This window comes from Stegodyphus dumicola, chromosome 6, assembly GCF_044657685.1.
Source record: "Stegodyphus dumicola isolate Sdum_Otavi_A_Nest chromosome 6, ASM4465768v1".
NCBI lineage: Eukaryota > Metazoa > Arthropoda > Arachnida > Araneae > Eresidae > Stegodyphus > Stegodyphus dumicola.
This window is the reverse complement of record NC_140773.1, coordinates 141,341,382-141,354,564: the sequence shown is the minus strand read 5'-3', so window position 1 is coordinate 141,354,564 and position 13,183 is coordinate 141,341,382. Positions and strand designations below refer to the sequence as shown.

The window sequence follows — 13,183 nt, the reverse complement described above, 5'->3', positions numbered from 1 at the left end:
ATTAAAACAATCACATTATATACAACTAGGAGATCGTAAAAATGCAACATATCCCCATTCACTCTTCTCACTGTGCTAGCTGTGCGTTCTCTAACGTCAACTCATTTTGCAGTGTCATTTATAGGCATACTGCATTTCTTTAATGAAGTACAAAATATGTTTTAAATAAACAAATAAAATATTTTAGTTTTTATAAAGATATCTATCGAAGTATATTTCTAGCCAAACAGGTAAAAATCACAAAGAATTTTAGCTATTTCTTTTACAAGTTTTGAGAATTTAAAGAGTTTAATATTAGGAACGTTCTTATGAGCCCAAAACGAAGCAATCTAAAATGAATATGAAAAATTACTTATTAAGAAAGGAAAAAAGGAATGGACAGATTAAAGAAAACGAAGAGATAAAATAGGTAAAGAAGAGGAGTTTGAAGTCAGATACAGATTCTGAAACAGAAACGTAGTAAAACTTCTGATGAAGACGAAAGGGTGCAATGACTTAATTTGCAAAATGTGAACACACCTTCAGCAATCATCACAATCAACAATCTATCATTTGTTTGCGCTAACTGAAATTCTGCTGAAAATTGAAGTTTATGTGGATATGGCTGAAAAATTCTTCTTTTGTTTTACGATAATCATTCAGTGTTACTATATCAAATAATAATGATAACCAAATAATTTTAAAATATATTTTATTGTTACTATTTTCCCCAGGACTGCTGCAATTTGTTCAACTCTAGGATAAATTGCAACAGACGAATAATTTTGGTGAAATATTTTTGTGGTAAAATCAACAAAATTGCCGAATATTTGTTTTGGGGTATAGGAAGGAAAACTAGTTATGCTGTAAAAAGAAATCATAAACATACAAAAAAAGATAAACATTTTTCAAAGAATTGGAACAATTAGCCCCTAGGTTAATTATACATTTAATATGACACAGTGTGACTATGAGTTTATTATAGCTTTTTAAAAAATTCGAATACTTGTTAGCAAAGACATTTAACAGATTAACGTATAATAAATTAATTAAAAACATAAAAAATAATTAAATACTCAATAACGGTACCTAAAAATTGAATCAATATTAAATTATAAATGAAAATGTAGTAAAACCATAAGCAAAGCAAAAAATAAATCTTAAATTTTATAAAATAAGACTGAAATAATCACAAATGGTCGATGATTTCGACCATTTGTGATTAACGTGAGTACATCACATAGAGAAGGTAAGCACACAATTACAAAATTTTTAACATTTATTCTACGGCTAAAGAAGATGTTCACCCCGAAATAATGTTTTAAAAATACATTTTGGACGTCTTTCCCTTCAGCCGAAAAGGGACGTTTATTCTGAAACGACATTTTACGTTGAATTACTATAAGCAGCCTATCCCTTTGCATGTTTTTTGCAATGTGAAAAAACAATAGTACCCAGAGCCATCAAATTTTGAATAACGTAGTCCTCCACCCGAACACGGGAAAATTGAAATCCGAATTTTAATATAGGACGTTGTTTTATCATACATTTAACAGTTTGAAAAACTTTAAAGAAATTTTTATTAACAAACCCAGCGATTCAAAGCGAGCAGTGGCAACACTGTAGGAAAACAAAACACTTTTATCTGCAGCACGCGAGACTGTCTATTGGAAATTCTAATGCTATGTTGTTTGTAAATATTTTGTGATTTTCCTATTGAATCGAGTTTTATGTGGCGTAAGAGCCAAGAATCTGATAGTTAATAAATAAATTAAACAGATAAAAAAAAAAAAAAATCTGAAATGTTTCAAATTTTAAATTACGTCCAAAGGGTCGTTTTTTAACATTTTGTGTATTACCTTTCTTTATTAAATATCATGTTTCTCGCACTTAAACCATAAGATCCAGTGCAACAGCAATATCGCAAAATAGTTTTAAAACGAGCATATCTTTAGAATTTCCGATACAGAGACTCACGCGCTGGAGATAAAAATGTTTTTTCTGCACAACGTTGCCATTGCTCGCTTTGAAATCCTTGAGTTTGTTAATCAAAAATTCGTCAAAGTTTTAAAAAATAGGAAATCGATCATAAAACAAATTTCAAATTTCAAATTTGGTCTTCCACATGCTCATATTCGTTGGAGGATTACGTTATTCAAAATTCGATGACTCTATGTACCGTTGTTTTATCACAATACGAGAAATATACATACATTTATGCAGATTTTTCATTATTTAATTTCTTCAAATATAATGCAGGACTCTAACATTTTATGGCAACAGTTTGAAAAGTGAACCGACATTTATCCGTCCGACGCAAAATGCCAAACGAAACTAATAGTCCTTCGGGATTCAAATCCCTTCGGACTAATAATAATAAAAAGACAAAAAAGTTTTATAAACCGATCTTGGTAAGGAAACTGAACACTGATATGATGAACTGAGAAATAGAAAAATGTGTGCGAAATCTTAACGCTCCATCGAGAATTCTAAACGAATGCTATTTTTTCTGTTCAATTGTATTGGAATAAATGCGAACAAAATGAAGCTTAATAATAAATCTAAAAAGAATTAAAAAAGAGGGGTTAGTTGGAGTAGACTGGTAGACTGCGAGCTCAGTGAGATCGTAAAAACCTTAACAAACCCTTCTGGGCCCACCAGCGGCCGAGCGGTAAGGTCGCTAAATACTGGTAGTTCGGTCCGAGGTTCGAATCCCGCGAACGGGCTGGCTGCATGGACGTTTTCGTAATTTTCCCCATGTGTAACGTGTATACGAGCCATATATCCCCATTCACTCTTCCCTTAGAAAGTCCTCCACGAAGGCATCCCTCCTCTTAGGCAGATAGCCCTAGAGGCTTTGCCATAACCCCATACACACACACACAAACCCTTCTGATAAAGGTTAAAATCTGAAAACCTTTCCGATATTTTAAATGCTATTTTTTAAATTTAAAACTGATTGTTGTCCATATTTTACTTATTCATTTAAAAAGGGAATTACACATTTCGCAGTTTTATTGTTTACATCATCGGAAGAAGAGAAACAAAATTTTAACTGAAACTCATACCGAATTTAAAACAAAATTTACTGATTTTTGCCGGTCTTCCTTAAATCAGTCGATGATTTCGACCATTTCACGTCCATTGTTTTAAACTTTCAAATTAAAAAAAATACACTTTTAGAATTTTCACTTCTTATGAAACAAATACTTAGCGTTTCTTTTAAAATCACAGGGAATCTACCAAGTTAGTTGTAATTGCTTTTTACATTCTGCGAGTTTATATACACGTTTTCTATTTTGGCGCGGCTATGCGTCAGTCTCGCGTGTGAAACCTGAGTACTCGAAGGATGCCGCATAAGCAGCTAGTAGTAATACGTATGAAAAAAACGCATAATAGTAAGGCAAAATTGATAAAATTAAAGGAAATAAAAATTTCTTTATAACGAACAGTGTGCATTTTAGAATTTTAACATAGTTATTAACGCAGTACATAAACAGCAATACATAAAATTTGTAAGCTTATAATGTGAGGCTTAATATATGGTTGATTACTTATTAAATGCCTTATCATTTTACCTCAGTTATTTATATACATGCATTTGCAGGCGATATTATGCAACCCAGATAGTAAAGGAGTGCCCCTTGAAAAAATGATGGCTTTAAGATCGATAACTGGAGATGGACTATTATTAAGGTAGGTTTACAACCTAATACTATTACCTCATACTGGGTTAATTTAATGTATCATTATAAGAACTTAGAAGAAAAGCCTTCAGTTTGTTATATCACAAGCAAATTTGTAACAAATACACTCGTAGGCAAAATTAAAGAATTTGCGTATTATGTCGGATTCTAAGAAACTCATAGACAGATTTTCAAGAAATTTGGTACAAATACACATTTATAAGAGAATGTTTGCATGATTATCAATAAAGATTATAGTGATAGGATTTCCAAAATTCGAGACGTGATATCGAACTAAAAATGACTCTAATATAGGGTATGTTTCCTTCTCAAAGCCAGACAGGTCGTGCAGCGTAGCGGCATTCAGGAGGCAGTAAAAAGGGTCCGTGTGACAGTTGATCCCATTCCCGCAGCAAGACAGTTTTACATTCCGGAATGGTTCTCGTAGTAGAAAGGGAGATGATATATCGCTCTCTAGAGGGTCCCAGATATGCTACATAAGGTTAAGGTCACTGATATGTTAATTTGGCTGACTAGACTTTGCGGCGAATATTCTCACATTTCAGATAATCGTTGACCGCTGAACCTGAGACGAGAGTTGTTTTCTATGCACAGGCACTCAGGGTCAGCTCTCATCCTGAAAAGTCAAATATAGGGCCCTAAAATCTTCTCTTTATGCCTCACGGTAATCAGGATGCATTTGTGAAACACATGCAGGGGTATGCGGTCGTCCAACATAATATCTGCCCAAATCATTACAACTTCAAAACCGTAATGATAATTTTCCTTGATGAATGAGGGAGGGTATAGTGTTTCATCTCTCCCAAGTTACAGATACGCCGAGAATCAGTGTGCAGGCTGAATTCCGACACATCTGTGAGAAGCACGGTGCTCGATTGAAGTCTGATATTGGCTGCACTAGTCTAAACGCAATCTCTTGCTTGCTGCAGAGAGCAAGAAACAAACAGCGAGTCTTCTGGCAAACAGTCCTAACTCAAGAACCCTTCAGACAACTGTAGGCTCTGAAACTCGGTTTCCAGTGGTATCATACAATTCCAGTGAAAGCTATGAAGCTGTACCGTTCCTGTGTCGCCTGACTAAATGTCCAAAATAATGATCCTCATTCGTCGTTCTGTATCTTCGCAGACCTTGTCCAAATTTTTTCGGTATGGATGCAGTGCCCTGAAGTTTTTTATACAAATTTCATACGACACTGGCCATTACTTTTATGTCTGTACTTACATGAGTTTGGGATTGGAATGACTCCAATATGCCGACAAGTTCCTACGTCATTCCGTCATCGATACTTTCGTGGCTACTCATTTTACAAGTTACTTTGTAGAGACATTAGGTATTTTTTTGGGAACAGGAGAGACGAAAAATTAGCCAACGCCTTCGGGAATCGAACCGCGGACCTGTTGAATACTCGCCGAGCGTGCAGACCATCACACTACGAAGGCATGCCAAGAAGGCGGGAGAAATACCTTATAACCTAATAAAATTTACCAAACTCATGCAAAAAGCAAGCGAAAGTTGTGAAGAAATATACGATCACAGAAGTCGCCGAAATCCTCTCATGCGCTTATATGCCCTTCACAAGCACTGCTTCATAGACATTCACGTGTATGCTTAAGTATTCAAATATTTGTATAATCCTTCGGCAGCATAATTAGTACATTTGGCTCCATATTTTTCGTAAAAATAGGCATAATTTTCGAATACTCTAAACATACTTATTTGTTTGGATAAATACTTAGATACATGTACACGGAATCATTTAGAACTGAGAATGGCCTGATCAGCCGGAGAGTTAAGAACTTGCTTTGATGTACTTAGGGAATTTTGGTTATTTTTCCGAATATCCTTAGAAAGGCGTTAATCCCTTTAGCAACATTTGAGGATAGTCTAAGTAGATTTTTGTGCTTAAGAGCGTATTTTTATACCTACTTAAAACGCAATGTATTGCATCATACTGAGACACACTAATCATTTTGAACACCAGATATTTTGAAGACTTTGTAATTTAACGTCACGAGAACCCATTGCTTAAATTTCTATGTCCCGGAATATGAGAAGGTGTCTTGAAAATACTGATTCGTTAATTCTCAGATATCTTGAAAATTTTTATATTTAATATCCCTAGAATATTTAGACCGCTTTTATCGAAGCTGTTCGCCATCAGACAGTCTGAGGGTATTTTTCGCGTGCAGTGTCTATGACACCTGGCAAGGATGCAATATGGGTAGCTAAGGATGTTAAGGATGCCACATTAAACACTCGGAATGATATTCCGAGGGAATATTCCAACACGTTCTGAAGATGTGATGAACAGGACTTAAAATCTTATCAACGTCTCGTAAATTGTTGATAGGACTTAGCCAGGATTTCTAGAGAATATAATTGTTAAAATTGTAGTAATTAATTTTTATAGCATTTCGTATGTATAGTTTTGATCGTAAAAACATGCGTTTTCATTTGCAGTGAAGGCAAAAAGTGGCGTCGAAATCGCACCTTAATTAATCCAGCATTTCATACAAGAATTCTGGAAAATTACATGCCAAGTTTTAACGAAGGCTCCAGAAGACTGGTGAATAAACTGAAGGTATTCGTTAATCAGCCATGGGTAGATTTATGGCCGTTATTCATCGTGAATTCTCTGGATCTCATTTGCAGTGAGTAGACTTTGTAAATATTCAAACAATATGAAGTTTTCTGAAATTGAAAATACTGCTTTGAATACTTTGTAAAAGCTATTGAAATGGTACTTTAAAATTTTTTTATATCCGTTCTACGGCAAACATAAAAGAAGACAATATAAAATACGCCACAGCGTGTTTACGCAAATGAATGGATTAACCATACTTGACATCCAGGACGAAACATTTTATGGTGTCCCAAATATTGTCTAAATGTAAAGCACATTACTATGTTGTAAGTTATACTTCATAAAATAACCTAATAATTCGCCATTTCCTCATTAAATTTATTTAAATAAAAAATGCGTTTTTTTTCACACTTTGTCTTCTAACTTGTTTATGCACTTTGTCTTCACAGCTTCAGTTTTGTAAAACATTTTAAGTTAGATTTTTTTAACTAAGCTGCAAAATATGAGAAATCTAAAAACATTTCATGGATTACAAATTTTAATTAAATAAATTGTATAAATGAGACCAAATTAATGTAGTTAATTTACGTACGATTCAAAAATTAAGCTTTAAACAACATGCAGGAATTATTTTTTTTTTCCATTGCAAAGCAATCTTTCTTTTCAAGTTTTTTGTTCGCATAGAAAAGAAGTTTGTTATTTCTGCTTTACAAATTTACAGTAATTCAGTCATATCAGCTATCAGTCACGGAGCAATAAAGCGAACCAGTCATGGAAAGCTATCACAAACTAAAATATAAAGTTTAAAACTTTATTTTGTTCTAAATTTCGTTTTAAAAACGTAGATTTGAAACAAAAATGCATATTATTTTTTATATGTTAAATAGTATGGAAAACTTTCGATTCCCTAAAAATGGAGACCTGAGGTACATACCTTACTTACTCTTACCTTTACTTACTTTGCATGTCCTGTTTTCAGCGTTCTTGCCATCGCTGAAATGCAACTTGAAATAATTTTACGTAAGCAACTCCACAATCTTTTGCAATTTTCGCTGGATCTCGTCATCAATGGTGATCTGGAAATAAAGGTTGGATTGCGTTCAGCACGATAACTGAGATTTTATCTCATTACGAAACCATATTAATGTTCAGGTGTTAGCAGCTAGAGAACAAACCTGGTAGTTACACGCCGAATAACCAGTTCAGACAATAAAATTGTCTACACTGGGTTGTACCTCACACCATTTACATTTGCATTCTCACTGATAGTCATTCGAGAATTGTTTTCGCATTAATGCGATGGCGTATCTTCACAGATAATATCAAAACAAGCACTGCTTCAGACGCCCTCGTGTTCTTTCTCAAAATTAGGGTAAAGGTGCTCAGTTAATAAGGTCAGACTATACCTGTACAATCTATGGCGACATTTTGGTAGCCCGCCCACTTATATTTGTACATGTACCACAGAAGGCGCAGTAGTACATGTTGAAAGGTTATCCTGTTTGAGTTATTTTAAATAAATTTGTGGTTATACTGCAGAGACATTAGCTTATTTCGAAGCAGGTAAGATGAAAAATGAGCAATGCCCTCGCCGGGACTCGAATTCACGTCACGAACCTCTCGAATTCACGTCAAACATGCTGACCGCTACACAACAAAGGTAAGCTAAGAAGGCGGGAGAAATACCTCATAATACTTTCAGAATATTAAACTGATAGTTTGTAAATCCATATTCTTTGAAACAGAAAAACGAAACTTCATACAGCATGAACCGACTTCTGTGAAACTTCGACTCGCATAACTTTAAATGATTCTTGTAAAGATGTGTATCCATAATATTTGCAAATCTATGAAGAAAGCGAATGTATAAATATGGGTTTTAAAAATGTTTAACCAACTCGATCTTGAAAGAGCATTTTCGTTTGCGTATACATGCCTCACATTGCTCCTTAAAAGAGTAATAAACCCTGCTTTTAATCGCCGATTTTGGAAACTATATCTCAACATTTGAACATCATTTCCATTCCCTCTCAATCCTCCAGAAAACTCCCCATTTCATTATCTTGGGGGGGGGGTAAAAAACACTACATTTACCTTATCTCTTCTTTATGGAGATTATGCATTTGTTATACTTTCGTTTTTAATATGCAATAATATTATTTCACATTTCACATTTCAATGTTTGGTAGGATATATTTGGATCCAGAAAAACGTATTTACAATGCCAATTTCCATTACTTGGTTTGCTTAATGTATTTTATTTGTGTAAGTTTTCTACATTCGAAGAGCAAGGAAAACCTGTATTGGAAGCTGTTTTATATAAGAATTTCAGATTATGAATAAATGTGCTCGAAATCTTTTATCTTAGCGAATTATTACTTACATATACTTGTGATTTATCAAAACTACATATACACATTTGCTCTTTAAAATATCTTAAAATAATGGTTCCGAGTAAAAAAAAAGTGTAATAATAAATTAATGGTAGATAAATAAATAAAGTAATAATAATAATGATCTCTAAATTGATGAATTGATGAATGATTAATAAATATCTCATTATTCAAATTAATTATGAATATCAATAATATAAAATTCTCATTAATATTAATAACTATCTCATTAAATAATGAGAAATTAATAAATATCTCATTATTCAAACAGTACATTTATTGATTTATCTAAACTAATTACATATGTATATCTGAAAAATGATTTGTCAAGACTATCTTATCAGTTTATCAAGGAAACTGAAGAAAACTTATTTATTATAAGGAATTGTGAAAAGGTTTGAAAATGCTGTATAACACATAATTATAATAACACATAACATTTTAAGTTAATATTCATAACTTTCATATATATATATATATATATATAATTAGGTGTTAGATTAATTATATTAGATATATAATTAGGGGTTAGATTGATTAGGTGCATATAATTACGTGTACATACAGATATATAATTAGCTTTTTTTTCAACTTTCTCTCAGTTTAAGTTATCAGTGGTCAGTTTCTTTCGTTAGTAAACCTTCACTTTATTAATAAATAACAAAGCAATACGAGCATATTTATAACTGTAATTGTTTTTCTTGTTTTATTATGCTTTCGTCTGCTATCTGCTCCCAACCACACACTCTGTATATCATTTTATGTCTGCGTTTTACCCATACTTGTGCTTAAATATAGTCTTCATGCGTATTTCTTTAAAAATAATACATGGTGATGTAACATATGCAGCCCGAAAAAGTAGAGGATAATTCAAAATATTTCGCGAATCACCAAAAATTGCCTCGCGGCATACATTTAAAGAAGTCAGCTCTTATTTTCAAGTAACATCCAAGACAGAAAATAAAATTCATGATATTATAACCACCATTTTCATCCTTCTAGAAACAGCGATGGGAGTCAAAACAGCTGTAGATGAAGACAACCCAGTGATTACATCAGTCATAAAATCATGCAAAATGTAAGTTAACATGTTTAACCATCCACTTTGAATCTGAATTATCTATACTTCTATACATTATTTATTTTTTATTCGATTTTATAAAAAAATGCTTTATTACATACAAAATTTAGACGTATACTAATTCTGGTTTTCTACTCACGGGCATTTCGGATAAAATTTTTATTTTAACACAATGTTTCGTATGATAAAAAAAAGAATTTTTCTTCTAACACTGTATGGCTCACCCTGTAACTGCAGTCGAATTCAGAAAGAATTGATTTGGGTGATTTTTATTAGCGAAATAGCTTTATATATCATTAAGTCAAAAAGCATTATGTTCAATCTTTACCTTCTCCAAAAATAAGTTTTTAGTTGCAAAATTAACATCCAGGGACTATCTTATTGTGGTACTGTTATTAGTTGTTCTGTTATTAGTAAGTTTCAGTTATATATCGTTACAAAAATAACATAGTATTTAAAAATAGTTTGAAGTTTATAACTAGATTTTTTTCGAGGAAGCCATAAAATATATTTTTTATCTCAAAAACTGAGTTATTTATTTTTTATGATGTTTTTGATGATACTTCAAAACACAGTCACTTTATTTATCCATTTAAAGGAGTTATCTCTGGAATAATTATCTACGAAATGATGATTTCGTCAGAAGTCCTAGAGAAACCTCCTAGAGTTAGTTGTTTTTACCCCAATAGTTAATAAACAGTAATTAGTAGTTAATAAACGTAATAGTAAATAAACAGAGTAGAGCGAATTTTTGAATTTACGTATTTCATCATTTAATAAATGTATAAGGATAAAGGATGTAATGAAATTTGTAACATTTTTTAAAGTTAATATTAGTAATTATACTTAAGGAAAATATTACTATTATGTAGATAGGTAAGTGATCATTTTGTATTTATTTTTAAAAATAAAATCGTCTTTCATTAATTACTGTAATAGTGTAGGATATGTTTTCAAGAAATTAGGAGTATGTAAATGTATTAAAAATCACACGAATTAAATGTATTAAAAATTATTTTGAATTTGAGATTTTATTAAAGAATATAGTAAAAGTATAAATTAATATGTACGCAGCTAATCAACAAAGCGATTTCAAAATTTATCATAAAAATCGCTTAATATTATGAAATTTCATTAATTCAACACAATGAAATTACTCTCACTGGAATAATTAAAGTTATCGTATGTTTTTGTTATGTACTTAGCCTTTTTAAAATAGAGATGCCAACATGGAGCATTGTTTAAGAGGATCTGGCTTGTATTTACGTTACACATTGGGAAGAAAACCAAAATTCATAGACAGAAAAACTAACAGCAAACAATGGAATAATACAGAGGCACATTTTTAAACTATTTTGCTTTGCTATAAAAAAATTGTCTGCCTGGAAACTGCCTTATATTGACTGCAACTATACTTCTGCAAGCATCGGGTTTTAACAAAAGATTCCCGCCTCCGCAAACATGCGCAAACAGTTCGCGTTGGCGTGTTTAATCGTATTTTGTGTAAAAATTTTTGACATTTGAAAGAAAGCGACTTGAACACTGTGTTGTAAAATTTGTGAAAAGATATCGTTATTATTAAGTGCACGGTGTTTGAAATGGAACTATCACACTACCGGTTTAGAACCATCATTTACTTCCGGTTCTGTTGCAAAACGTCAGATACAGAATATCACCAAATCATGTATAAGCTTTGGATGCTAATGTTGCAAAATATGACACTGTGAAGATTTGGCAGAGAAAGTTCAAAAACAAGGAGATTATGACATTCAAAAAGTAAAGCGCTGTGGCCGGGCTACTGATGTTGATGAGACCCCCTGAGAGACCTTGCGGAAGTAGATCAGTATTCAACCACTCGGAGAGCTTGCTAAGGAGTTAGACGTTAGGACTACGTCTATTAGTTTCATTATGCATCGCATAAAGGTGACGTACAAGTTCAATCGCTGGGTGCCGCATGAGCTATTTCAAGCAGTTCAGGACAGACGCGTTCGAGCCTGCACTAATCTGCTCGGATATCAATGCAAGGATAAACTACTGAAAAGTGGATTTACTTAAGCAGCACAGGGCGAAACGCCGATTGGTCTGCACCCGGCGAGCCCGTCCGCAACGTCACAAAGCACAATTTGACTAACAAAAAGATCATACTTTGTATCTGCTGTGACTGCTGTGGTATTATATACAACGAAAGGAAAAATCCTCCACAAGAAGGTGTGCAGAGAGATGCTAGTCCGTGTTGACGCTGCTATCGAGGAAAAACAATGAAGTGAGTTCCGGAGCAAAAAGTTAATGTTTCATCAAGATAATGCAAAGCCACATGTGTCTGCATTCATCGGCTGGACTCTGTACGGTCTCGAATGCGATCTTTTGTAACACTCACCATATGGCTCCGACATCGCTCCATTGGACATCTATCTTTTTTCATATCTGCATCTACATCTTGCTGGCGATATCTTACATTCTACACAGGACGTCCGAAATGAAGTTGAATCTGTTTTTGGACTCGTGGCCACCAGGTTTCTGGGCCGAAGGCTGAAAATTACCAAAACATTGGCAGAAAATGATAAATTTGAGTGGTGATTACTACCCGCACTAAAAGTACTGTTTTTATGTTTTTTTTTAACTTTATTCAGAACATGTTTTTGCAGAAAACTTCCATTACAACCATATGCTGCTTGACAGTTTTGCTTTTCATGCAAATGGTGCTTTCAAAGATTTAGGATATGGAAGGCTATGTTTGAACTCTTTCTGAAGGAAATTATTCGAATCTGGTTATTAAAAAACACTGTGAAAGCCATGGTGTTTCGATATCTAAAGCTACTATCGGTAACACTGTTAACAAGAAAGTTGAAAATCGTCAAATTTGGACTTCAAGTGGAACATGTGTTCCAAATACACATCCAATGAAAAAACGGAATGTTTCGAATGATGCAAAGGTAGGATATTTAATGTTAAAAGAAAATCCATTAGGTCATTTCTAAAATCATTAAAATGCTCAGTTTCAACTGTAAACAAACTGATTAATGCTGATTTGAATCTTAAAAAGGTCTAAAAATATAATATGCATCTTTTTTCTCCACGAGATACCGCAAAAAAACAGCGCGATGCAGAATTATTAATGAGAAACATTTATCAGGACAAAAATGGTAAACTGTTATCACAACAGATAAATATCGGGTACATTTAAATGACAGTAGTAAAAATAAATACATTTATAGTCATCAAAGGGCATAAAAATATCTTAAAACATGGTTCAAAGTATCTAAAATGGGTTTATAATTGTTGTTGGTATTTAATATAACGGCAAAGTAAAAATAAACAAAGTGGAGAAAGAAATATTAAGATCAACTCCACGTACTCTAAGGAACATACATAATACCCTGTTTTCAAAAATAAAATACTTTTTCTTTAGCCTGTCATACTGTCAGCAATTAGTAGAGCT

At 33.0% G+C, this 13,183-nt stretch overlaps 1 protein-coding gene across 1 annotated transcript in view; it reads left to right on the top strand.

Moving 5' to 3' along the window:
• LOC118192212 (cytochrome P450 4c3-like) overlaps positions 1-13,183 on the top strand; it is a 60,086-nt gene that overhangs the window by 13,978 nt on the left and 32,925 nt on the right. Inside the window, exon 4 of the mRNA XM_085819693.1 lies at positions 3,587-3,675. Within this exon, the coding sequence (XP_085675819.1) occupies positions 3,587-3,675 (89 nt within the window). The remainder of the gene's footprint in view (positions 1-3,586; positions 3,676-13,183) is intronic.